General features: G+C 40.3%; 1 protein-coding gene across 3 annotated transcripts in view; it reads right to left on the reverse strand.

The window, feature by feature from the left end:
* eys (eyes shut homolog) overlaps positions 1-26565 on the reverse strand; it is a 182907-nt gene that overhangs the window by 113890 nt on the left and 42452 nt on the right. Inside the window, exons 14-23 of one of the 3 annotated variants that reach the window (XM_039783196.1) lie at positions 15763-15876; positions 13533-13655; positions 12721-12834; positions 11872-12105; positions 9918-10040; positions 9701-9814; positions 6266-6379; positions 5287-5400; positions 1828-1839; positions 691-888 (exon numbers count right to left, since the gene is read on the reverse strand). In XM_039783196.1, the coding sequence (XP_039639130.1) occupies positions 691-888; positions 1828-1839; positions 5287-5400; positions 6266-6379; positions 9701-9814; positions 9918-10040; positions 11872-12105; positions 12721-12834; positions 13533-13655; positions 15763-15876 (1260 nt within the window). The remainder of the gene's footprint in view (positions 1-690; positions 889-1827; positions 1840-5286; positions 5401-6265; positions 6380-9700; positions 9815-9917; positions 10041-11871; positions 12106-12720; positions 12835-13532; positions 13656-15762; positions 15877-26565) is intronic. The other 2 variants (XM_039783197.1, XM_039783198.1) reach the window with 2 other exon arrangements.

Consider the following 26565-nt stretch of genomic DNA (forward strand, 5'->3'; position numbering starts at 1 on the left):
CCAGTTGAAACAACATTGGCAGGATTTGTTGAAATGCCACGAAGGCTAGAAGGTAATATTACAGCAGCACAGATATTTTGCTACTGAGGGAAATCTAATTCGACTCAGGCATGTTAAAACTAAATATTTCATGGAAATGTGAGCAATTTTCAAATCTTGTCCTTTACAATACACCAACTGGTGATAAATAGGCCTCAACTTTAAGATTATTATTTTGATCAATGAGTTTTTAATCACGTATGCTAGAGACCAGATAGCCTTTGATTGTATTAATGTAGCCATTTATCATCCATTATTCAAATTACAACACAACATTGAAGCTTAATTGATTTTCTTTTACAGTTATGTTAAGGAACTAATCAAGTCTACTCCAGCAGGCAATGTCCTGGATCCTCACATCAGAAGGAGTAACTCCACTCCCATAACTCTTATTAGATGCAATGGTGACCTCATTGAAAACTGCATGTCAGACTTTAAGTGAGCAGAACAAATTTGACAGATTCACTGTGTGTGTGTGTGTGTGTGTGTGCGTGTGTGTGTGTGTGTGTGTGTGTGTGTGTGTGTGCACACGTGCGTGTGTGTGTACATGTGTGCATGCTTGCATACATGCACGTGTGTGTGTACATAGAGGTTTGCTTCCATCTTGAGTGTCTATTATTAAGCATGTTAGCAAGATAGGCTGTTTCCTACCATCATAGCAAAAACCGTGAAAACAGGGGCTGGAGCTGCACTCATCCACATTGATTTCACAGCGGGGGCCAGTGAAGCCCCGGGAACAGTGACAGCGGAAACCCAAAGGGAAATGGTCCTGATCCAACTCCTCCACACACACTGCACCGTTCTCGCACGGATTACTGGCCTCACAGGGTAAGAACTCACAATTATGACCTGGAGTGAGGCAAAGAAATACACGTATCTGAACAATACAGCAGACAACAATATGCCTAGAAATGCAATAGAACTGTAAACCTGGGGTTGTTAAAAGTTATACCCTAATGTACATTTCCTTGAACAAATCATGTGGTAGATTACATGCTGTGTCATACTCACTCACAAACGATCAACAGAGACACAAGAATATTACAAATGTTCCAGTAGAAGCTGATCCAGAGTCCTCTTGTTTATTTTTTAACCAATTAAAATTACTGTAATTTTTTAAATATAATTTCTTGGAAATCTGGCCTTTTTCCCCATGCAGCAGTTTTCCGTACACTACCAAAGTGATAAACATTCAAAATTCCAAATATTTGCAATCACAGATTACCCTCGCAGATATATTGTCTGATGAATAATGACTGAACAATATAAATGAAATGGCTGATGTTATTACAGTACCTAAAATATTACAAGTTTTGTGCTTGTGACAAACACATTACCAAATCAATGGTCTCCGTCCTCAGTTCTGTCATGTTCCATGCTGATTTATTAAACAACTCATAAAAGCACACCTGTGGCTGTGAAGCACTCCATTTTCATACTAATGTACTAACTGAAAGTTACAATATGCAATATAAACTTTTTTGTGTCACTTAACAGTCACTTTGTTGTAGCAAACTGCTAGAACTGTACAGAAAAATTAAAATGCCAGACATAATATTCAGATAATGCATGAATCTTTTGAAGAAAATCACTTTTCCCAAGGACAAATAAGAAAGTTATAAAACACAAACAAATGGAAAGAAATAACATGCATATACACATATTGTCTTAGCAAAGCAAGTAGAAAATTAATCACCCCACACAATGTATATTAAATTTGTGAATAGCAAATGTTGAATGTTGCAAAACATGCAAAACTAAACATAACGCAATGGTTATGTGTCCTACCTCTGATCATTTCTGTAAAACATGTTGAGAAAAAATTATGATTAGGACATTCTTACAAAAAGTTCTGCAATAATCTGATGTGTAAAAAAACAACTGGTGAAATCATTTGTAGAAGAAGTAAATGGGTTCTGCATGCTTTAATCAAAAGTATATACAAGGCCCATTATTGCTTTTGGCTTGGACATCAGGTTGTAGTAGCCACAGCTGATGAAAGTTCAGTCAGTCTATGTCAGCATATAACATAGAAACTTAGTGAAATATTAAAATGTTGTACTTTAATATTGTGATTCTGACAACAGATCTTATGTAGATAGTTTCATAGTGGAACTACTTCATGACCAGGCAATAGCTAGTTTCCTTGGGAAAGAAGTGGCAGCACTATTATTGTCAAAAACACAATGCTTTCAAAATGCTTACTTAACTGGCCATTGTATAAGAGGGGAGCAGTATTACAGCTGCATGAGGCAATATTTTGATATAAACATTCAATCAAATCACTCTCTGTAATGTGAAAGGAATGCCAAAATACCTGCCAATCTCATTGAGAACCAACAACCCATTCTACAGCTGTTTGCAGCTTTCAGTCCCGGCCGCTTAGTACAGCTACATTTCCATTGCCGAGTCCCTTATTTTAGTATTATCACTTGGTACTGTGGCTATCTACTATTTGGAGATACTACTAGGGTTGGAGAAAGAGTGAAATTGTGTATTAAATCAAAGGAGACAAAGAATTTCTAATTGCTTTACACACAATTTGCTTCTCAAATGTGTGATCGAGGAAGATGAATGAGTTGCTAATTGGGTCTAACAACAATCTGGTACAAACCAAGGCTTGTGCTTTTGTAAGATGTAGCATTGACGTAGCACTGAAAACCTTCGGCTACAAAGTGATTTGTGCAGATTGGGACTGAAAACAGTAATTATTTTGAGGTGATTCTAAGTTACTGTATGGCATACACATGCTTATTACGACGCAATCCTGTTACATACATTGATCTGTTGCTTTAATGATCCCAAATGTTATAGACTTTCTCAGAGAATACTTGTATTCAGTTTTATTTACAAGGCCCTTTACCTTTGACTATAAAAAGCAACCACATCACAATGTGGCCACTGCAATCCTTTATACATGTAGTAGGAATGGTGTTACATGGGTAATCAACTGTCCCTTCATTTCTGCCATACTTTCTATAGTGCTTTGAATTACAGCTGAAGACTTCCATATTAATTTCCGTATTCTTAGACTTAATGGTAGAGTCTCTACTCCAACATGCACAGTCAACAGTCGATCTCTAATAATGACAAACAGCTCATGTTGGTTGTAAATCATATTCAGAAAATTGCAGTCATTACCAACAAGCTGTGCCAACAAGTAAACATCCTTAAATATCCGGTCATTTAAGATTTTTTTTGTCTTTGATCATTTGTTTATGGAGGTACAAGAAGTGTAGGACCAGCTACATCCTAAATCTACTTAACAGCAGCAACTGATACATCCTAAAGTAATAAATTCCTATTGCGATAACCAGCCTTGCCTATTTATTTCTTTAAGTATTAACACAATTTATAAATCTTTTGTTGATTTCTTAAGGTAATCAAAGGTCCCATATTATGCTCATTTTCAGGTTCATACTTGAATTTGGGGTTTTTACTTAAGTTAAAAAAAACAATTTTTCTTATACTGTCTGTCTGAATATACCTCTGTCTGAAAAGCTCAGTTTTAGCACTTGTCTCTTTAAGCCCCCCTCTCGAAAAAGCTTCCGGGTCTTCCGCATCTGTGCTCTCGGCATCTCTGCACCCTCATTGCAGCCGGGGAAGGACTGTAACAGCACTTTAGCAGTACCTTCTACCTATATATAGTATAGTTGTGACATCACAACCATCCTGAAGTCATGACGGCGCTTTAAAAGGCACAGTTTCTGAATATGAGCTCTGTGCATTTCTCTGTGGATTGAGACTTTCACAGTATAATATAGCACCTCAACCTGCTTTATAATCAAAAATGTGAGTCTGAGGGCCCTATCTTGCATTCAGCGCAATTGCCTTTGTACACCGACGCATGTATCATTCCGATTTTGCACCCGACGCACAGCGGACTTTTCCCTCCACAGACGCACGTCGGTAAATTAGGGAATGTATTTGCGCTCCCGGGGGCGGTTCAGCGAAAAGAGGAGGCGTGTTCCGGCGCAAACGTTACTTTGTGCTATTCTGCAGTTTCAGAAAACAATTCCGGCCACTGACCAGGAAAACCTGGTCTAAAGTCAGTGGCGCTAGTCTAAAGTCAGTAGTGCGTTATTCAGATGCTATTTTAGGGGCGCATGCTTGGCCATAATGTAGCGTGTGCACAACGCGCATACACTTCTCTCATCTACAGCAGTTCCCATTTTTGAAAACCATACATAATTACAAAGGAAAATATTACTGAAAATGCGCTTCATGTGTTTGGATAGATCAGGAGGCACTTACAGTCCTCAAAAAGTCGCAGCATTCTTTGTGGCTTGTTGTGTTTTACACAACATTTCCATGAATCATGGATGTGTTGATGACATAAATGAGGAAATATTAGAGGACTTAAGGAGACGTGATGTTGAACTACGGTGGGATTGGACACTCCGGCGGAATCTGGTCCGGGAGTAATGCACGATGCGCTCCTGGTGGACGGAGATGAGTTGGGGGAAGAGGAAGGGGCACAACAGGTGCAGGTGGTGCGTTTGGAGGCCCACGCTCCATTGCTGCAGCAATCCTCTCCAGACTTGAGGAGATGCGCCCGAGTGGCCGCAGCAACATCGCCACCCAGCCAAGACGGGCATTTATTACTTTGCCGCATCTCGCATCGGCAGCTCCCGCTGGCGTGCGCCAGGCAAATCCGCCGTCATAATAGCAATCCGCCATGGAACAAGCCCCTGCTCTTAAAGGGGAATGTGAGGGCGCATGGATTACGTTATTGCACGTTACGTCCAAACCACACCTATCTACTTCAGACCAACCCATTTTAGATTTGCGTCGGGCGCAAGAGTAATTTATCCCGCCGGTATAATAGCAACAGCGCCAGAGATCCGCCCACAAAGCTACTTGCGTTTTGCGTTTCATACTTGCGTTTCAGATCGTTAAAATAGGGCCCTGAATGTCTTCCCCTTTTGGTAAAATAATCCTTCACCCAAAATCACCCATCAACATTTTTATTTTCATTGAAATGCAAAGATAATGGCGTACAGTTCTAGCTCTATCCTAGCTCTATCCTCTGACTAAATTATCAAAAGTTGTCAGTTGTGTAGCAGAAGCACACACCATAGCCTAAATCTCACTAATAACTTGAGTTGTCTTTATTTTACCACAGTTAGCAAATGAAGACATACTCATTTTGTTGAGACATATGAAGTGAGTTCAGACAGGTGAAAATAATAGTATGTGAACTTAATTAACTTTGCTTTCTGTCCTCATTCCCTCAGTGCGCATTACCTTTAAATGGAGCCACACATTGGCAGAAGTAATTACCAGGCTGGTCAATGCAAGTGGCTCCATTCTTGCAGGGAGATGAAGCACACTCATCAATGTCAAGTTCACACTCTGTACCTTTGACAGAAAAGGACACATGGGTTGCTGGCATTAATGTTTGGCTTTTCGAAAACAGTCAATGTTAAAATCACAAACCACATCATTGCAGTATCTGTAAGTTGAATCTGAAGAGAAGTCAAGCTTTTCTCTCTCAGAGATGATGGCTTGCACATCAATGTTGTCCATACTACAGGCGGGTTAATATAATTTTGGAACAACCACAACCTTTCATCTGGGAATAAACAGGGGTTGAATATAATAGATAAACAATATAAACCTACTGTAAAATAATTGGGTTCAGGTTTATTTTTTAGTCAATTCTGATCATAAAACCATACACACAGATGATGTGAACGTAGTGCCTTAAGTGCTGAATAAAGCTACAACACCTGAGAGGACTCTCTATGGTGCCACAGCAAAGTATGAAACAGCAAAGGTATGAACATTCAGAAAAGTTTTCTTCAACACATTATTCATAGGGATTATTGTTTGTAATGCACTGAACCTGGCTCTGTGTGAATTATCAGCAATTATTAAGAAACAGTTCAAAAGCTGTTACTGTGTCTGACTTCTACGGGTGGAAATACATGATCCATGTTTTAATCGCGAGCCATTATTCATCTTTGTCCTTTAACAGTTGGCATCGCAGCACCACATGTGGGGACATAATTATTCTGGGTTCTGCTACTCTGCTGTCTCTATACTATAAAGAGGAGCTGCTGATGGCGGCTGACTTCACAATTATACTTGTTTTAATGGCAATTCAGAATTTATGAATAAAGATGTGGTTGTCCGAATATGTTGCACATGCACTGTACATATCATTCATGTGAAAACACGCAAAGATACTCCTCACCTGAATACATGAAGTGCATTCACTAACCTGTAATTCCAGGCATACAGACACATCCATAGCCATGAACGAGGTCAACACACGTGGCATTGTGCAGGCAGGGGGAGGATATGCACTCGTCTATGTCGACTTCACAGTAGTTGCCTATAAAAACAAGAGATTTTAATGAGTCAGTGGGCACACATGTCCAAAAATTGCCATACTGCAGCTTTGATTTGTAACATTTTATGACTCACTTTCCCTAAACTTAGTAAAATGTATGTTACATTTGACGTAAAGCCTCTGCGTTGAATTTGAAATGTGATGATTGGTGACAGTTTCAATCCTTTGGTTGCAGTATTTTAAGACAGTTGTCACAAAAATTAAGTCAGCCTGATATTTTGCTTACGCATTTTGAAACACATGAAAAAAAACACATTTTACTGTTATGCTAGCAAAATTAAATTTGACACTGATATTTTATTTTGGATATTTAACAAATATGAGCTTTAATCAAGTTTTAACAGATGAGCAACTGTACTGTTACAACAAGAGATTGTCATCTTTCTGTCCAAACAGCATACCCTAAGTAGCTGATTTATATATATTTATATTGTATATGAGAAAAAAATTGTTAATGTAATATAGAAAACTGATTATTCTCTTGGTTTTTCCCTTTCTAATGTGTTTACTCTGAAAATACAAAGCAGATTAGCTGCACACAAACTAAGCCGTAAGATGATTTTCTTTTGCATTATCACTATTTCACATATTTAAAGTCGCTGTAAGCTTTGGAGGAGGCTGTAATATAGTGTGAAATGCCAAAGTGAGAAGAGGTCTTTGAATTAAAGCAACATTCCATGTGATTACAGTGTACTGTTTGCCCGCTTTTGTAACAATACAAAGGTCTAAATTGAGCTTGTTTTATAACCTCATCACCTCCCATGTGGCCTGGATGTGGCCTTAAGGCTAGCATGAATTCATTGTTGACACTGAGGTTTTCTTAGAGATGTTGCCAATACTGATGCTCAATGTAGTCAAGATTGTCTTTGAACCATTAGCAACAAAAATCAATCACGGCACACAGAGTACTGGCCAGTTTACCATGAAACTGGGTACGCACATTCATGCTTCCAAAAGGATGATTACTGCTCCATGACGTTCCTCTAGTACTAGTTTTGCATGCCATACCTATCACTGTAGTGCCAACATCTGGCCATGACATTTACTGCTCAAATGAGAATAAACCTTTAACATTTTGGCAGCTCAAATAGACAACGTTGTATGCAAGATATAAAAAAATATGTGTTTTTATGTGTTTTTAGAATTTGATGTGGATACTGGTCCCCAGTGGATGACTCCTAATGTCTATGTGACCCCCTTGACCTTTACTCTAGTGTCACCATTAGGCCATTTTTTGCTACTTGCACAAAGTATAATTTAATAGTGTAATGCAATTTGCTGAACATGTTCATGCTCCCACATATATAACCCTTTGGATTTTAATGACTCCATGCCCTTTCCTCTATCACCATCCTAAAGATAAACACTACATTTTAACCACAATGTGGGTAAGAACAATTAGGGTCAAGCAAAACCAAAATTACTATAATTTTGTTTATTCTGACAGCATCTAGGGTCTGGTAGTGGTACTTTGGAGTGCTAGTTTTGTTGATGAATGGATGAGCATCTGAAAAATTTGCCTTTTACAATATAAATCTCATAACTCACAAAGGATAAATCTCATCACATTAATTTAAGAACACTTCACTATTCTTTACAGATAGAAACATACTACTACTACTACTGCTACAAAGTCAATCTATTCTATATTATTTAGGTGCACAAAACAGTTTTTTTCTAAAAGCAACTGTATCATCCATTTAAGTTTTTATGATTTTAGTATCTAAGATACCTGCACAATTAAACACATCATGCCACACACTATGAACAGAGACGGTAGTTTCCCTCTTCACGTAAAAAATATTGCCCTGTTGGGATTTCTGTGGCTCCTTGTAATTGTGCTTCAATAAAAGGTTTCCATTGAGAGGCGTCAAGGTTGAATGAAATGTGATCAAAAAACTGTTTGTTGCCATACATTTCCCTCCGGTCGAGGCAGATGGCCGCCCACCTAGTCTCGCATTGCCAGACCTATCTCCACTGCGCTGTGTCAGCACTGCAGTATGGCCTGCTAGTACGTTCCTGGGCAGCGCTAAGCCCAATAGCGAAATTAGCGAGAGGGGATGAGTCTATGGCGCATGGGAGACACGCCGGATGTCAGGCTTTATCCCAACAATTTACATTGGTTGAACAAGACTACCACCCACCTACAGCCAGGTTCTGTTCGAGGTTTCTGACTGTTGAAATCATTTTTTTTCCTCTGTAAAGTGTCCTGAGTTAACTTATTTTATGATTTGACACTACAAATAAAATTGTATTGCTTTAAATTGAATTCGTAAAAACGTGCAGGTGGCAGCCAGAGTATAGTATATATTTATTTCCCCATAATTTTAAAGTATCACCTGTAGTTTAAGGAGAAGTAGAACAAGAGCTGTGAATATAAAACATGAAGTAAAGAGAGGGAAAATCATTAGCTCCAGCCCCAAGCATGAAAAGGTATAAGTACTTAAAGCAACAATAGAGAACCTTTCGCGCTTCGGTCCCCCTACAGGTTGGAAGCGGAATTGTCCATTATATTATATGGGGATTGAAGTTAAAAGTTCAAAATCACATTTAGCAACAATGTTAATATTGAAGAATAAGCAAGATGTTCTGTTTGTTGTGGTATGTGACGTTATGTTATACTTTATGTACACCTATTGATTGGAATGGAAATAGAAAGTGATTGTGAAAGTGAACACTTGACCAAGCAGACTGTAAAAGACATGCTCAACCATGTACTGCATGGACACATACTGTGATAGCACAACACTCAAGAGAACACAATATAGTTAAACCTACTTAAAAGTGCACTCATACATGATGCATGATGTTGGAATTATCTCTTAGAAAAGTTTCACTGCAAAATTAAAAATGTAAACAGTTTTTATTAAAATACATGACACATGAACATTTTAACTATTACCACTCTTATGACAACCAAATGTATGTGTGTGTGTGTCTGTCTGTCTGTATATATATATATATATATATATATAGTGTTTCTTAATAAATTCATGCATCACTTTTACACACAATGAGTAAGATCCATGCTGACCACTTGAGGGTTAAGGCACCCACAGGTCTGAATAGGTTTTAATATCTATTTTGGCCAAATTCGAAGTTCTGTTTCTAAGTCAGACATTACATGAAAATTGTCTAAGTGCAATCATAATACTTACATTTCCTCTTACATACCTATAGCCATGAATATAACCACACTGGCATGAAGAGTCACACTGAAGTTGCCTATCACTCATCATTCGTCACATAAAAGTTTGAGCAGTGTCAAACAAACTCTGTCACGGTAAGAAGTGTTTAAAATACCTGTGATTCCAAGAGGACACTGGCAGCTGAAAGAGTTGAGCTCATCAATGCAGGATCCTCCATTTCGACAGGGCTGGCTGAGACATTCATTTACTTCAATCTCACAGTTATTTCCTTAGAAAGTATGAAAGGCAGACAACATGTTGACACATTGCTTTTTAAAAATAAAATGTCACTTTAACTCACACAGAACAACATCAAGATAGCTTTCACTTACCAATAAATCCAGGTGCACAGAAGCAGTTGTAGCCACCGAGCGTATCTTTACAGATACTCAGGGCTCCACATGGTTTTACTCCACAATCAGCAATGTTTATCTCGCAAAACTGGCCTGTTAAACCTGTAGAGAGAGGACAAGGATTTCTCCATTTCAGAAGACAATCCTTAAAGTAATGCCTGTTGGATGAATAATAACACCACCTAATAAAGAACACTAGTAGCGATCATACTCCTACTATGATTATTATTAAAGAGCAAAATAATTACAGTATTCAATTAGCTGATTTTCTTACTTCCTTTTCTTCTAATGCACAAGTAAATGATGAATTGTAATGCTGATAAAAAAAAACAGTAGTAAGTACGACTAGGAACAATCTTTTTGTGAATGGGTCACCTATTTTTTTTTGCAAAAAGACCCATGTGCTTTCACTGTCCAACCGTGGGTAGCGGTAATGTGTGCGGTAAAGTAGCAATATACCCGCGAAGGCAGAGAAGAAGACTGCTAGCAAGCAAACATGGACGTAAACCATGCAGGATTCATAATATTAAAAACATTGGTTTTGTAAACATTTTATGAGTAAGTAAATGTGTCCAACAGGTTTGCTTCAAGCAAACAAATAATGCATTTCTGTAAGAAATCATGGATTTAAACGTCATTTTGTTTAAAGCTATAGTGTGTAGGTTCTGTCTCCCCCATGAGGAATTCAAAGTATTGACAACAAAACTGTGGGCGCATCCATGTGATACAAGCCTACTGTGATCGTGCATCACCCCCACCCCTCCTCCACGCAGTTGCTAGTAGCCAAGGAGGACACAGATGATTAAAAAGACATGATGGACTCTTCAGATAAGAGTTGATTATCTTCGCTTGATTTTCTGCGTGCGAAAGTCGCCGGATGACACCATTTTCTAAACATAGCCATACTGAGAAATACAGAGAGTGTTTTGTGGAACTCAAAGTCTTAATTAGCTTTGTATAAACTCATCAATGCAAATGGCTTGAATGTAACGGACGTTCATTAATATAAAAAAGTTACGCACTAAAGCTTTAAGCAGTGTACCTTCAAGCACAAAATCAAAATGTATTGCAAAGCTGCATCTGACATTTACTGTAATTGCAACAGGTGATGCAATGTATGTCCGTCTTTAGCAAAATGATGGAGGTTTGTAATATTCAGACCAATCTAAATCTAAATATAAATAACTGATCTATTGATTCACCTTTTCCAATAATTATTGGCCATAACGGCCACTGAACACTTAATGCCTTACACACTGTTTACTTCTTGTGAGCTGAGGACCTTAGTAGCTTATTATTAAATTGATGATGGGTACAACATGGCCATTGTCTGCAATTTGTAATATGAAATAATAAAAAGTAAAATGATCAAATTTGTTTTTATACGTTTCCATTAGAAAACATTTAACAGGTACACTAATAGGTATTTACTACTGTATGTGAATGCTGTTATTTATACTTATCTATAATTACCTTAATAACCTCTATCTAGTAATTATAAATTAATTACTGCAATGAAATGTAATCACAATAACAAATTTGACTTAGACTTAATTCAATTTTGAACTGACACAATGTTATAACCTCAGAAATATTACGTGTAATATGCTCTAATGACAGTATATTCCTTTGATGTAAACAATTCCTTTGATAAAATACCAGTAGAAGACTTTCGGATCCTAAATGGGCAAACATATATTCCAAGCATCCTCACCGCTTTGAAGTCAACTCACAACCTGATGAACTCAGCCCTGACTTACACATTTCATAAGGATGTGACATGTTGTTGCTTAAGGCCAAAGAGATTAGACTCCCACAGAGAGGGAAGCTGAACAAGCGCAAGCATCAGACCACGAGTGAGTCTGCTATACACATGATTCATTCGAGGAATTGCCTCCATTTGAGACAAGCCGCTGCTGGATGGTAAACCTACCTGGTAAACAATCACACTTGAACCCTCTTGATTGATCCACACACACTGAACCATGTTGACACAGGCCATCAACACAGTGGTTTATAGGTGTTTTGCAGTACGGCCCAGAGTAGCCACGTTGACACACACATCTATAAGTATTTGCCAGCTCTTCACAGAGGAGAGTCCCCTCAGGGTCGCAAGGATTTGACACACATTGGTTCACAGATGAGGAGCATTCATTGCCATGGTACCCTGTAAGAGGTGGGATCAAAGCAGTGATTGATGTGTGCTGTGCTGTGTACAGTATCCTCCAGACTTCCCACGTCTGGCAGATATCATGGATTGTGATTTCACGTAATGCTGTCATTGCCAGTGTTTTTCCTCCCTGCTGATTTAAATTTTCTATCCAGCCAGGGCCAAAAGCACTAAAACTAAGGAGGGATTTCAGCAACAGTACACAACCTACAGAGGAAAAAAACTGTGATTTTTGTCATGTTTTTTTTAACCATTTGGAATTAATTTGTGGATTTGTACATGTGCTTTCTAATGGTATTCACTAAGAGGTAAAAGCTGTTTTGGTAAAGGCACAGTAATCAACAAAACTAATATATTTTTTACATGCATTAGGATTTAAAAGAGAGGGATTTATGCAGAATAAACCAAGAAGAGGACAATGACACACTGTGGCAATAATGATTATATAGCTTAGTATTTTTTTACTTAGCACACTGTTGCATGTCTACATTTCTACATGGTATTACTATAGTATTGACTAAAGAGCAAATAACAAGCTTGATTCATACATCAAAACAAAAATTGAGCTTAACAAATTCATTACCAATTGACTGTTTAAACATGCTTCAATACCTGGAGGGCAAATACATTGCACTTCCCCAGCTGAGTTGTACGAGCAGGTTCCTCCATTTCTGCAGAACTCAACATCTGATGCACATGCAGGGACAGATGTGGAGCAATTCTTACCTGAGAGGTAAATAAAGATGGTTAATTGAGCACTATAAAAACAAACACACACAAAAACAAAGAGCACATCACCAACATAATGATTCTCAATACGTCTCAATATCCTGTTCTACAAATGAGTTTGACTGCAGAGAGTGATGAACGTGATGAACTAACTTGATGTGAGGTATGCATGTGTTGGGTAATGGAGCCAGTAGTGGTGATACTACAGTATAACTGCCATATCTTTGTACTATTGCAGTTTCTTCCCACAGCCTAAGGCACACACAATTTATTTAGTCTAGTTTTCTGCCTGCTTATAGTGTCACCGTACAAACATATGAATAAAACTCCCTTGCTACTACTGCTCAACAAAATATGGGCGTGAAGTACCTATTCATACAACACCAACTATCAAACTGGAGACAAAATGAGCATGTGTTAGTAATGTACAGCTTAACATTTTGTCAACATGAATCAGTAATAATGTAAGGTAAACAGCACATTATTTTGATTTTGTAAGCAATACCATCTTTGGATATTCAGGAGATACAAAAATATATTTATACTCAATCAGCTGTAGTCGTTGGGAAAATGGTGAATGAGCTCTTACATTGGACAATGGGACCACTTTGATGGCTATCACTACTTTAGAGTCATCAATCTGCACTATATCCATTAAAGCCTAAACTATGAAAATGATGACATAGATAACTCACCAGCAAAGCCCGAAGGACAGATGCACTCATAGTCTGCAACCAGGTCAATACATGTGGAATTATTGACGCAGTATCCATGGACACATTCATCATAGTTGATTTCACAGTTCAATCCCCCAAACCCTGGAAGAAGGAGAAAGGAAGAGAAATCTCACCAGTTTATATCAGTAAACACCAGACCTGAAAAGTTACTAATTAGTATCAAATTGCACCCAAAAGCTATTTATTGCTGTTGTGAAAATGTACATGACTAGTGGAAGCTCCTCACAAGTAAACAAGTACATAATTTGGAGAGTAGACTGCACTAGTCTGTATTTGAGGAAATAAATTATATTTTGTCATACTGTGTGACATTTTTTCTAGCGATTATATCAGCATATTTGATATTTTAAAAATAAAAAGGTAAAAGTCATTAAGTAAAAGTGAGTGCTGCCAATTTCTGACATTTACGTCCCCCATAAATATATTCCACTGCATGGTCACGCTATAAAATGACTATCATTAGCACTGACACACATTGCAGCTACAGGAGGCCCATGACTAATGCTTGGCTATCAGCACCATCGGTGCAGGTCAAATTCTCATCATTTCTCAAACTGACCATGGAACCAATTTCCACCTCTCTCCATGTCATAAAATTTGACAATTATCCTGACTTCATTAAAAATGCATAACAGGCTTCACTCGCAATCAAGGTTTAATCAGAGGTATGTCTCACAGGTAAGATGTCAGCTGGACCAAAAATGATTGGGAAAAATAGCTGAGATTTATTCCTTCTTACTCTAATGATGCAAGCGACAATTTCTGATGGAATGGTTTTATGTGATAGGAGAAATTTAAAGCAAATATTTGTTAACCTTATGGGTATTGAACTGAAAGCCAGGAAACATGAGGAAAAGTGTAATTGAAAATCATCATGAATAAAAATAGCAATCAACACCATATGCAAAAAAAAAAAAAAGAACTCTTGTTGAGAGTAAACAGGTTTTCAGTCCAAGCAAACACTCCAACAACTGAGTTCACTGATTAGTTCCTGCTCCTTGGCGCACGGTGTGCTAATCAGCAAAATGGACAAACTATGGTAACTCTCAACCCTCTATGGCACATGGACAGGTATTAAGATAAACCTTATGTTGTCGTCACATCGAGGGCATGGTGTTGGGCAAAAAAAGAAGATAAGGAATAAGAAATTCTTCCAGTTGTGCAAAAATGGTTGAATCCTTGTACATTCCCCATGTGCATGAAGGTCGCTATCAAAGTTTCTTTTCAGGACATACTGCAGCAAACTGAATCTGCAGATAAGAAATAGTCCGTAAGGAATGTAATGTGCAAGAAGTACTAGTTTCTTCAGTTAGTAGCAATGATTTGCTAATGTTGAATGTTGCATTTACTGATTGTTGGAGATTTTGTTGCAGGGGTCTGAGGAATTATGTTTCAAATCCATTTTCTGCATTAATGGGTTCTTGAATTGATAATGTTAAAGTAACTGGTTCAAGGAAGGTCACGTTTCTATTGGAATTGCTGACATGATTAGAAAACCTTGTCCATTATAAAGATCTGAGAGGCAAGATATTCCTTTTTGATTACAAAAAAATAAAATGGATAAGAGTAAACTCATAATTAGGCAACTGGCCCTATTTTTTCTCTTTACTTCTTTAAACCATTGGAGAGTGTGGACTGACATTCATGACACAAAGTAGGCTACCCTGATCATTTTTACTGTAAATATTTGTCCCATCAGAGAAATGGAAATTGGTACCAGTGTTCAAAATCTGAAAGTAAACTGCAATAGGAGATGGTTTGTATAGATCATTTAGTTTATCTGGGATTTATATATCTAGTTACGAAAAGTGAAATGAGTTGTGGCTGCATTTGATTCCTAGATTCTTTCATAAAATGGGTTTTTAGTTGTATGGTTGTTGACCATACGCACTAAATGGAAGACAGCCTTGGTTGTATTTTTGAGCTTTAGCTGTAGTGGAAATAACTCAATGACTTTTCATCTCCCTTTGTCAAGTTATCCAAATTATCCAAAGAAATAAGAAATACACCACCAAACAATAAAATGGAGAAAGAATGAGTGTTAAAGTGTTTCTGAATCGATTTTTTATTTAAGCCAGGGTCATATAACTTCAGGACTAAAACTGGTTGGTTGCACACCAACAAAGGTCTGAATTAGCCACATTGTATTGTCTCGACTATTGGGGGATCTAATTGCATTGCAACTTACCCTCTGAGCAGAAGCACTGATACAGGTCAATGCCGTCCACACAAATACCACCATTCTGGCAAGGCTCTGACTCGCACTCCTTGAGATTTACTTCACAAAATGACCCTCCAAACCCTGCAGCATATGTCAAAAAAAAAAAAAAAAAAAAACGCTGTAATTAGAATCCTTTTTGCCTGGTTTCATTCCTCAGCCAATTAGGATCAGCATGACTTTGTTTTCACAAACAAAAGCTGGTTTTCAAAGCCTGTATTGATTCAAAGAGCTTGCTGGGCACATGCAGACTCAGCTCACTGGATCATTTAATCATGTTTAATAAGAGCCAGTCACTGCCGTTCTGATGTATTACATTAAACAAGCCAAATCCAGTGATTTTTAAGATCAGTCAATCTATACACAAAAGGAACCACATTGACACAAATAACATGGATCGGTGCACATGTGTAAATGTAATCACACCACACACACACACACACACACACACACACACACACACACACACACACACACACACACACACACACACACACACACACACACACACACACACACACACACACACACACACACACACACACACACACACACACACACACAGGCCATTAAAGAGAAGAAACATGTCAGTGTTTAAAGGTACATTATTGCTGGTGCTACACAGGCTTTTTTGTAGGTTAACTTCACACTTATCTACCATAGAGTATTTGTTACGTGTTTGCAATGTTTCACACAGTCAGCCAAGGATTAAACGGAGCATACGGCTGCAAAAATGCTCTTCACAATTAGGAATGTGGGGAAAAAATGAACATAAAAAGAACAGTCAGAATAAGCAGTTTTCCTTTCAAAACAATACTGTAGGGTTATATAAAAAGAAAAAAGAAAAAAGAACAACAGCCAAACAAAAGCAACTGCTGCATTGCTTAAACCTGTGGTATGACAAAAACATGTCTCATGCTATAGTGGGGCTTTTGATGAAACAACAGCTTTTGAAGCCCAAATAATTTTATGGCAAAAATAAGCCTTGCACTGCAAAGTTGTTCCTTTGAAATAAATGGTAATGTAAAACAAAAAGATACGGCAGTCAAAAAGATAAAAAACACAAATCGTAAAAACACAATTATTGCCCTTCAAAATCTGCTCTTCAAGAGAGTTTAATCAAATAGAAATCTGTAAAGAATTTCCCCAGCAACCTTCATAACTACATAGCACTGTATTTCCTCTTTTTGCACAATTGATACAAACGCAAAATCATACAAGCAAAATGAGTTCATCAAACATTCTTAGTTCAAGGATATGATTTAGTGTTAGTAATAACTACTACTAGGTCAAAAGGTTGGGATATGCAGTATAGCGAGGGAGGGTATGAGTAACATGTTTTGCCACACATTAGGTTGGCAAGCATTAGATAATACACATGCCAAGACTGCCAACCTGAAACGTCGAGACAAGACAGCAACTCACAGTTTGCCCTTGAGAAGTGATCTGGGGCGAACAGCTCACCGCAGGTTGCTTTCATTTACATAAGAAATCACTCACAATCCTTCACTTTGACATCTGCTGAGCATAAGTGCAACAGGAGTAATGAAGTTAGTGTTATTGATTGGGTTACATGAACTTCTATGTAATAGCCATTCATTTGAAAAGGGATAGCAGAGCTGGTGTGGAGTAGCGTCGACTGAATTACCATTGGTTTGGCAGGAAAAAAAATTTTCATTCCAAGTACCGTAACTGTATCCAGAAATAAGCTGCATGGTTTCCTGTGCATGCAGACACAGTACTATACAGTACTGGCACTCTGTCACTTACTGCATATATATCCTTGACTTGCTAGAGTATGAAGCCTGATTACCCCAGGCAAGCCTCAGAGTACCTAACAGGTCAAGCCTCTTCCTCTTACTCCTGTGTTATCCCTGTCACCACTGGCAGTGACTGCTGTGATAACACTGTCATCCTCTTGGAGGGGAATCAGTGGGACTTGACTGACACGCAAACAAAATAGTTTTTTCTGCAGGAGCTGTCAAATTAACCTGCGTGAATCAGCATGAGATTAATCAGGTGGTTATGAGTTTAAAAACGTTATGTACCAGTTTGGGGGCTATTGTAACCCTTTAGAGGTGGGGAACAGAAATGGATTACTCTATAAAAATGATTAATTATGGCCAGTGGAATCAGAAGTTCTATGTTCGACTACGGAGCCCAGGATTAACCAAACAATACGCCAGGAATGACTCAAACAAAGTTATACTTTCTTGAGAAACAAAATCGCTTCCCTTTTATTACATGGGTGGGAAGGATAGCCAAAAACATATGAAAATTACACACTTTAAAATTGCACAAATCTTCTTTCGCCGGGTAAGTAAAAAAATAAAAAATGTAAACAAAACTCACAGCTGTGATTTAAAGTTTGGAATTTCCCCCGTTCTCAGTCACTTCAATTCTGTTTCAGTTTCAGTTCGGTCCACTGTGGAAGTGGAGAGAGTTTGTCCTACCGCACAGTTGGTGGTGGGTGTGTGTGTATGTAATGAAGTGTTGAATTCTGCGACGCCGTATCTCTAGTTCTCCTCTGGGCTGCGGCTCGCCATCAATATCTCGATCCAGGCTCCAACATCCAGGTAGATCAAAGGTTCAAAGGGTCCAACAAAAAAACTGACGCGTCGTTTCTTTCGTGAGGGACACGTCCGTTCTCTCCGGCTGCACTCTCACAGGTCCAGGGCTCCACACTGGATTGTTTTAAGAGTTTTTAGTCCGAGTTTTAACAACTTTTATTGGAATGTCTTGACGAGGTAGGTATCGTTTCGACGGGGTTTGCTCTCTGTTCTTCCAACAGCTCAAGGGGAAGTGAACTCTGCTCCGTGCAGGTCAACAGTCCGAGCTTCTTCCTGATTGGCTGACAGCACGCCCCCTTACACCACCTCCTTCAAAATAAACTTCCTATTTATTTTCTCTCACATTTGAATTGGTTTTTAGACAAATATGTTTTTAATCTTTAACATTAATAACATACTGAATGAATTGCTTTTTAATATAAACTTAGCTCTTAGTATAGATTTTTAACCTTGGTTACACCCTCCCCTCTTGAATTCATGCACGCCTCTGTGCATGGGAGCGGCTGTTTAGTAACAGGTCTGAAGGATGAGTTCAGGTTTGTTCTTGAATCCTCAACTTCCAACAAAGCATCAGTAAGAGCCGTAGTGAGGCCTTGAAACAGAGACTGGACAATGGATATAAGTGGGCTTCCAAGATGTGAATACTGCAGTCGTTCAGGTCTTTCTCTGTTTCTGGTTGAACGTCTTACAGTGCTGCTTTGTCCATCAGTGTCAATACTTTCAGATGGCACTGTATCACTGGTAACTTGTGCACCATCATCCATCTCTCTCTCTTTTCTTTCAACAGGGACATCCTTTTCAGGAGTTTGTATAGTTTTCTCAGTAAGGTCATCTCCAGCAGATCCAGGGACACTGAAAGGTAAGTATACACTTGTCGATTCTTTAGCCCTCGTTTCTTTTTCAGGTGTTGTACGAGAAGTAGCAGGCGAACATCCACTCCCGACAGCAGCTGGCAGAGCATCAGGTAGGTCTCCTGTATCCGCGCTACATGAGTCGCCAGATGAATTAACGGGTAAGCGATCTTCACCCACTGGAGCATCGACAGGTTTGGATATGTTTCTTCCCTCGTTCTCTGAGAAGGTGGACTCAGGATTGATGTTTGATCTGGGAATTTCATAGACAGTTGTAAATCTTCCAATTTCTTTGTCTGGCTGTTCTCTGAACCACTCGTATGGAATGTCATCCTCGGAGTCACACTGGTCATTGACATCATCAGACTGTTCAACTGACTTGCGTGTTCGTGGCCTGCGTGCTTTTGGCAAATCTGGCTTTTCAACACTCAGTGGGAGAGAACCACAGGGAAGTAGGAGGTCTCTGTGAAGAGTCCGCGAAAGAGGCCCCTTGTGCTTTCTCTGGTCTGAGGATGTAGACTGGAAGATCCCCAGCTTGCTTCACCACCACATAAACATCCGACTCCCACTTGTCAGCAAGCTTATGTTTGCCGCGCAGACGGACAGCTCTCACTAACACTCTGTCGCCAGCCTCTAACTTGGAGGCATTGACGTGCTTGTCGAATCTTGCCTTGTTCTTTGCTGCTATCTTTGTGGCGTTTTGGGTGGCTATCTTGTAGCTCTCTTCCAGATGAGACTTGAGCTTTTGTACATACTGTGAGTGAGACTTGTACTCACCATCCCTCAAGGGTAACCCAAGTGCCAGATCGATGGGCAGCCTTGGTTGGCGACCAAACATGAGTTCATAAGGTGTGAACCCTGTTACATCATTCTTCGTACAGTTGTACGCATGTACTAAGGTTTTCACAAAGTTTCGCCACTGTGATTTGTCTTTATTGTCAAGTGTTCCCAGCATGTTCAGCAATGTTCTATTGAATCGTTCGACTGGATTCCCTCTGGGATGATAGGGAGTCGTACGGATTTTGTGGATTCCAGCAATTTTGCATAGCTCTTTGATTGTCCGTGACTCAAAGTCAGGTCCTTGGTCACTGTGCAAGCGCTCAGGGATTCCATAGTGGACCATGAAGTTGTCCCAAAGGCACCTGGCGACGGTCTGAGCTTTCTGATTTGGCGTCGGGATGGCAACTGCATACTTTGTAAAATGATCGGTGATCACCAAGATGTCTTTTGCACCACTTCTGTCAGGCTCTAAAGACAAGAAGTCCATACAAACAAGTTCCAGAGGCCTGGTGGACTTTATGTTACCGCGTTGCTGCCTTTTCTGGCTGTGCTTTTCTGCGGATGCACCGATCACAGGTCTTAACTTTTCTTTCCACATCAGCTGCCATCTTTGGCCAGAAGAATCTGGTCTGTACCAAATCCAAGGTTCGTTCAATGCCTAGGTGGCCCATATCATTGTGAAGGCTCTGCAGAACTACAGTCCGGGAGCTCCTCAGGTAAGACAAGTTGATATGTGACTCTGCCATTGTCTTGCGTTTCCTGTACACACGCAGTCATGCATTTCAAGACGATTCCACTCCCTTAGAAGGAAGGGGATACCAGAGAGTTCTTTTCTGACTGTTGGAGGTACTTTTTCTCCACTCTCCATTTGAGCTATTACCTCCCGGAGACAGGGGTCAGCTCGCTGTTTGTCTCCAATCTCTCTCTCGGACAGATGGAGAAGACCAGGTAAATCACCATGCTGCTGTTCGTTCACAAAGCTGTCCGGTAAGGCCTTAGGAGAGATTGCCAGAGATTGCACCAGCGTCATGCCTCCATCTCTGTCTCCACATTCATCAGGTACACCACAAACAAGATGCCTCTCACAGATGGCGTGCACAATGTCTTGGCTCACAACACTCCCAAGATCGGCCAAATGTGTTTGTGTGAACTGACTGATGCGCTCCTGTTCTTTCTGGGACTTTAGGTCATTTGAAAGCTCTCCGTGTGGTCTTCTAGAGAGACCGTCTGCATCAGAGTTCAGTTTGCCGGGTCTATACTGGAGCTTGAAGGTAAAGGCTGACAAGGCTGCTAGCCATCTGTAACTGGTGGCGTCCAGTTTGGCACTGGTGAGAATGTACGTCAAGGGGTTACTGTCTGTCACGACAATGAACTGGTTTCCGTACAGGTAATCATTAAATTTTTCAACGACAGCCCACTTTAAAGCTAGAAATTCTAACTTGTGGGCAGGGTAACGTGATTCACTGCGTGATAGCCCTCTGCTGGCGTATGCAATCACCCGCATGTGACCGTCCTGCTCTTGATATAGGACTGCCCCAAGGCCCAGGGTACTGGCGTCTGTGTGGAGGACGTAGGGCAACTTGGGATCAGCGAACCCAAGAACAGGAGCTGTGGTGAGCTTTTCAATGATGGTGTTGAATGCTAGCTCACATCGGTCAGTCCAGCGATCACCGAAGGGCCTCTTTGGATCATGGTATTGGTTAGTCTGGGTCTTGTTTTTGATGTTCTTGTGCAGTGGGGGATAGCCAGATGTCAAGTTGGTGAGGGGTTTGACAATGGCGGAATAGTCTTTTATGAATCGTCTGTAATAGCCTGAAAATCCGAGGAAAGACCTTAGCTGTTTCAGGTCTTGGGGCCTTGGCCACGTTTTCAGGGCTTCCACTTTTCCAGGGTCAGTCCCCACTCCATCCTGTGATACGATATGCGCCGCGTACTTGACAGATGTTTGAAAGAACTTGCATTTCTCGGGGAGAGCTTAAGGCCGAATTCTCTGAGACGGTTCAGGACTTTCATCAGCCTCACCTCATGTTCTTCCAAAGTCTTGGAAAAGACAATGATGTCGTCAAGAAATACAAGAACCTCCTTCAAATTCATATCTCCCACACATCTCTCCATCAACCGCTGGAGCATTACTCGGAGCATTTGTGACTCCTTGAGGCATCCGGTTAAATTCCCAAAATCCCATGGGACAGACAAAGGCGGTTTTGGGTTTGTCTTTTCCTCAACCTGGATCTGATAATAGCCGGACTTTAGGTCAAGGGCGGAAAACCACTTTGACCCAGTGAGTGAGGAGAACGCCTCTTCCATATTCGGAGGGCGTAAGCATCTTTCACAGTCTGGAGATTGAGTTTCCTATAACCAATACAGAGACGGACCTCTCCGTTCTTCTTCCTCACTACCACTATGGCGCGCGAGAATGGAGACTCAGATTCTCTGATACTCCAGCTTGAAGCAGTTCTTGTAAATGCTACGGACAGCCTCCACGTCATGGGGATGTATGGGGGCGGGTTCTGTGCTTGAATGGCGTCTCGTCTGAGAGCTTGATTTGGTGTTTAACCCGATCAGTTTTGCCGAAGTCAAGATCATGCTGTGCGAAAACTTCAGGCATGCTGTTCAGTTTCCAGGTGATATGCTCTTTCCATTCCGCAGGAACTGGAGAATCACTGAAGTTGAATGTGATGTCTGACTTCTGGAGAGAGTCTGATTTTGAGGTAAGTACACTATGCTCTTGTGAGAGAACTTTCTGAAAGACACTGATCTCACCAATAATACATCTTTGGGGGACAATAACATCGTGGTCTGACTCATTAGTAAGTACTACTGGGACTTTGCATGGCTTTGTAGTGGGCAAATCAACAAGGCAGGTTTTCACCAGTAGACCACCTGGCAACGAAGATGAGGAAGGGTGCTCCAGAACTACTGATTTCTCCGTAATGAATCCACTGACTGCAACACAACCTTCCAAGACCACGGTCTGGCCAGCTGGGACCAACTGGGGGTCTTTGCCATGCATCTTCACCAACCCAAGGTTACCATCCTTACTCTGTTGCTGCCTGAGCTCAAGGACTTTGAGCACTGCCTTGTAGCCATGTGCTGTTGGCTGTTGTGCCTCAGGAGAAGTTTCACAGTACATCTCATATAGTACATCAAGCGTGTTGGTACCGATCAGCATGAGTGAGTCAGAAGCAGCGTGAACATCTGGAACCACCAAGGCGAGTGTTGGCACCTCGATCTCCGCTCCCACGAACTCTTTAGGGAAAGTGACACTCAGCTCAATGTATCCAAGATAAGGTACACACTGACCATTGGCTCCTTGAACTTCCAGTAAGTCGAACAGTGGTTTGATTTCATGTCCAGAAAGGTGTTGCTGATAGAAAGACTGAGGGACCGTGGTGACTTGGGAGCCCGTGTCCAGTAAGGAGATTGTGGAGCTCCCCTCCACTTCCACTCGTGCTGTGCTCTTTGTGCCTACTAAGCCTTTAGGTAGCTTGAAGGGACGACCTCTTGTATAAGACTGTTTTAGCATGACACGTTGCTTGGGTTCAGTGGGACATGGTTGACTAATATCAGTTCTTGTCTGTCCCTCGACAGGAACTGAACTCAGTTTAAAGGGAAAGTAGGGGTGTTCTGTGCTTCCCACAACTGCTGTCGTTGTCTCAGTTCTTTCCGTTTTGCTGCTACCAGAGCAGGGTTGGCATCAGACTCACAGGTGGCAACGACGTGCCCATCCTCCCCACAACGAAAGCAGTACCAAGGCTTTGGCTTGGAAGTTGTACCCTTGTGAGAAGGTAAGTTGGTTCCTGTGGTTGCATGGTCAGGTTTTTGTGTGTTCACCGTTGTTGAAGTTTCTCTTTTTGGAGACACGGTCTTTTTCTTTTTCATGAAGGATGTTAGCTGACTTTTCAAGTCTGCAACTTGTTTCCTTAGCTCATTTATGCTGCTAGTGTCAGGCTCAGCTTGGGTCTCACCGCAGTTACACACAGTTTGCATGCGGGACACAGCTTTCTGCTTCGTGGTGCCCAAGTGTTGTTTCATTCTCATGGCCTTGGCTTCTTGCCTATCTTCCTCAGTACGTAAAAGCATTAAGAGTGCAGCGAATGATGGGGGTTCGTTTTTTATGTTCTAGGCAGAGGTCTTTAAGAGAACGTTGTCCCAACAGCCCCTGCAGAACTGTGGAAGTAGGTGACCGTTCCGTCCTGTGCTGGGACGCCTCCTCTGTGCACAGCTTTACACAGGGAAACTTGAAGAACGCTGCAGGTAGGAAGACGGGGTTTTCTCCAGAGTCCTGGAAACGTGTTGATGAACCGAACAAACAGTTCCTCCCCATCTTAAACAGGGGAAAAAAAAAAAATAAAAATTTTTTATAAATTGTGGAGGAATTGGGAAAAAAAAAAAAAAAAAAAAAAAAAACAAAAAAAAAAAAAAAAACAAAAAAAATTTTTTTTTTTTTTTTTTTAAAAAAAAAAAAAAACAAAAATTTTGGCTATCATAAAGGTGGCAAATAAAAGATTTACATTTAAATATAGAGAAAAAAAATTAAAAAAAAAAAAAAAAAATTTTTTTTTTTTTTTTTTTAAAAAAAAAAAATATCATTAAATCAACATGAGACCCGCCAAGTGTCGTAATCAACCTCACTGTATGGTCTAGGGTTTTTCCCCAGAGAAAAGCTCTCAACCTCAGAGTGGAATGAGAGTGTGATGGTTTGTCTTCGCTCCTTACAATGTGCTCCACCACTATCTTTTGCACCTCAGGTGGGTTGAGTTCACTGGGGCTCAGAGTCATGGGTGTCTTTGAGTTAAATGAGGGAGCAGTTGTTCTCTTATTAACATCCAAGAGATCAAGTTCGATGAGGGGGAAACATCAACCAGCTGTTGTGATGGAACGTCATGCTGGCTGGTCTCTGCAGCCTGCTCAACTTCCTGTAGGTGTTGGAGGGAAGTAGGATCCTCACTGGGTCCAGCACCCCCAATAGACTGCTCTATTTGGGACATTACCTCCTTTAACACCTGCTCAAAATCCTTTCCACTGAGCTTGGCTATTTCCTTGAGCTTGTCAAGGTAAGTTTGTGTGACATTACTGCCTGCTTGTTGTGTGTAGACACTTGCAAGGGCTCGAACATAGTAGGTGATATCAGGACTGTCTGGTAATGGGTGAGTGTAAGGCAAAAGAGGTTCTAATGCTTGTACAGCAGTGCCGTGGTTATACTCTACTATCATGTTTGTATGAAACTCTGTAGTTGGGTCATCTATCTTTACAGTCCTACTGATTGAACCATATTTTTTCAAAAAGTCAAAAATGTTTTCATCTTTCTCGGATCCTGTCAACCCACTCACTAGAACTGCATTTGGGACCTCGATGCTCAATTTATCAATAATATCCATTTTCTAGTGGTGTGTCGAATTATCATGCAGTAAACAAAAGCAGTTAGTTCCAGGTAATTGTTTGGCAATGAACTGGGCTCCTGGCTGGCTCGCCAAATTTTATGTAACCCTTTAGAGGTGGGGAACAGAAATGGATTACTCTATAAAAATGATTAATTATGGCCAGTGGAATCAGAAGTTCTATGTTCGACTACGGAGCCCAGGATTAACCAAACAATACGCCAGGAATGACTCAAACAAAGTTATACTTTCTTGAGAAACAAAATCGCTTCCCTTTTATTACATGGGTGGGAAGGATAGCCAAAAACATATGAAAATTACACACTTTAAAATTGCACAAATCTTACCCGGGTAAGTAGAAAAATAAAAATGTAAACAAAACTCACAGCTGTGATTTAAAGTTTGGAATTTCCCCCCCGTTCTCAGTCACTTCAATTCTGTTTCAGTTTCAGTTCGGTCCACTGTGGAAGTGGAGAGAGTTTGTCCTACCGCACAGTTGGTGGTGGGTGTGTGTGTATGTAATGAAGTGTTGAATTCTGCAGGCGCCGTATCTCTAGTTCTCCTCTGGGCTGCGGCTCGCCATCAATATCTCGATCCAGGCTCCAACATCCAGGTAGATCAAAGGTTCAAAGGGTCCAACAAAAAAAACTGACCGATGCGTTTTCTTCGTGAGGGACACGTCCGTTCTCTCCGGCTGCACTCTCACAGGTCCAGGGCTCCACACTGGATTGTTTTAAGAGTTTTTAATCCGAGTTTTAACAACTTTTATTGGAATGTCTTGACGAGGTAGGTATCGTTCGACGCGGGGTTTGCTCTCTGTTCTTCCAACAGCTCAAGGGGAAGTGAACTCTGCTCCGTGCAGGTCAACAGTCCGAGCTTCTTCCTGATTGGCTGACAGCACGTCCCCAACCCACCTCCTTCAAAATAAACTTCCTATTTATTTTCTCTCACATTTGAATTGGTTTTTAGACAAATATGTTTTTAATCTTTAACATTAATAACATACTGAATGAATTGACTTTTTAATATAAACTTAGCTTAGTATAGATTTTTAACCTTGGTTACACCATTCTTTCGATGGTCTAGCACATGATAATTCAATTCAATTCAATTTTATTTATAGTATCAAATCATAACATGAGTTATCTCGAGACACTTTACAGATAGAGTAGGTCTAGACCACACTCTATA

This window comes from Perca fluviatilis, chromosome 19 (genome assembly GCF_010015445.1).
Source record: "Perca fluviatilis chromosome 19, GENO_Pfluv_1.0, whole genome shotgun sequence".
Lineage (NCBI taxonomy): Eukaryota > Metazoa > Chordata > Actinopteri > Perciformes > Percidae > Perca > Perca fluviatilis.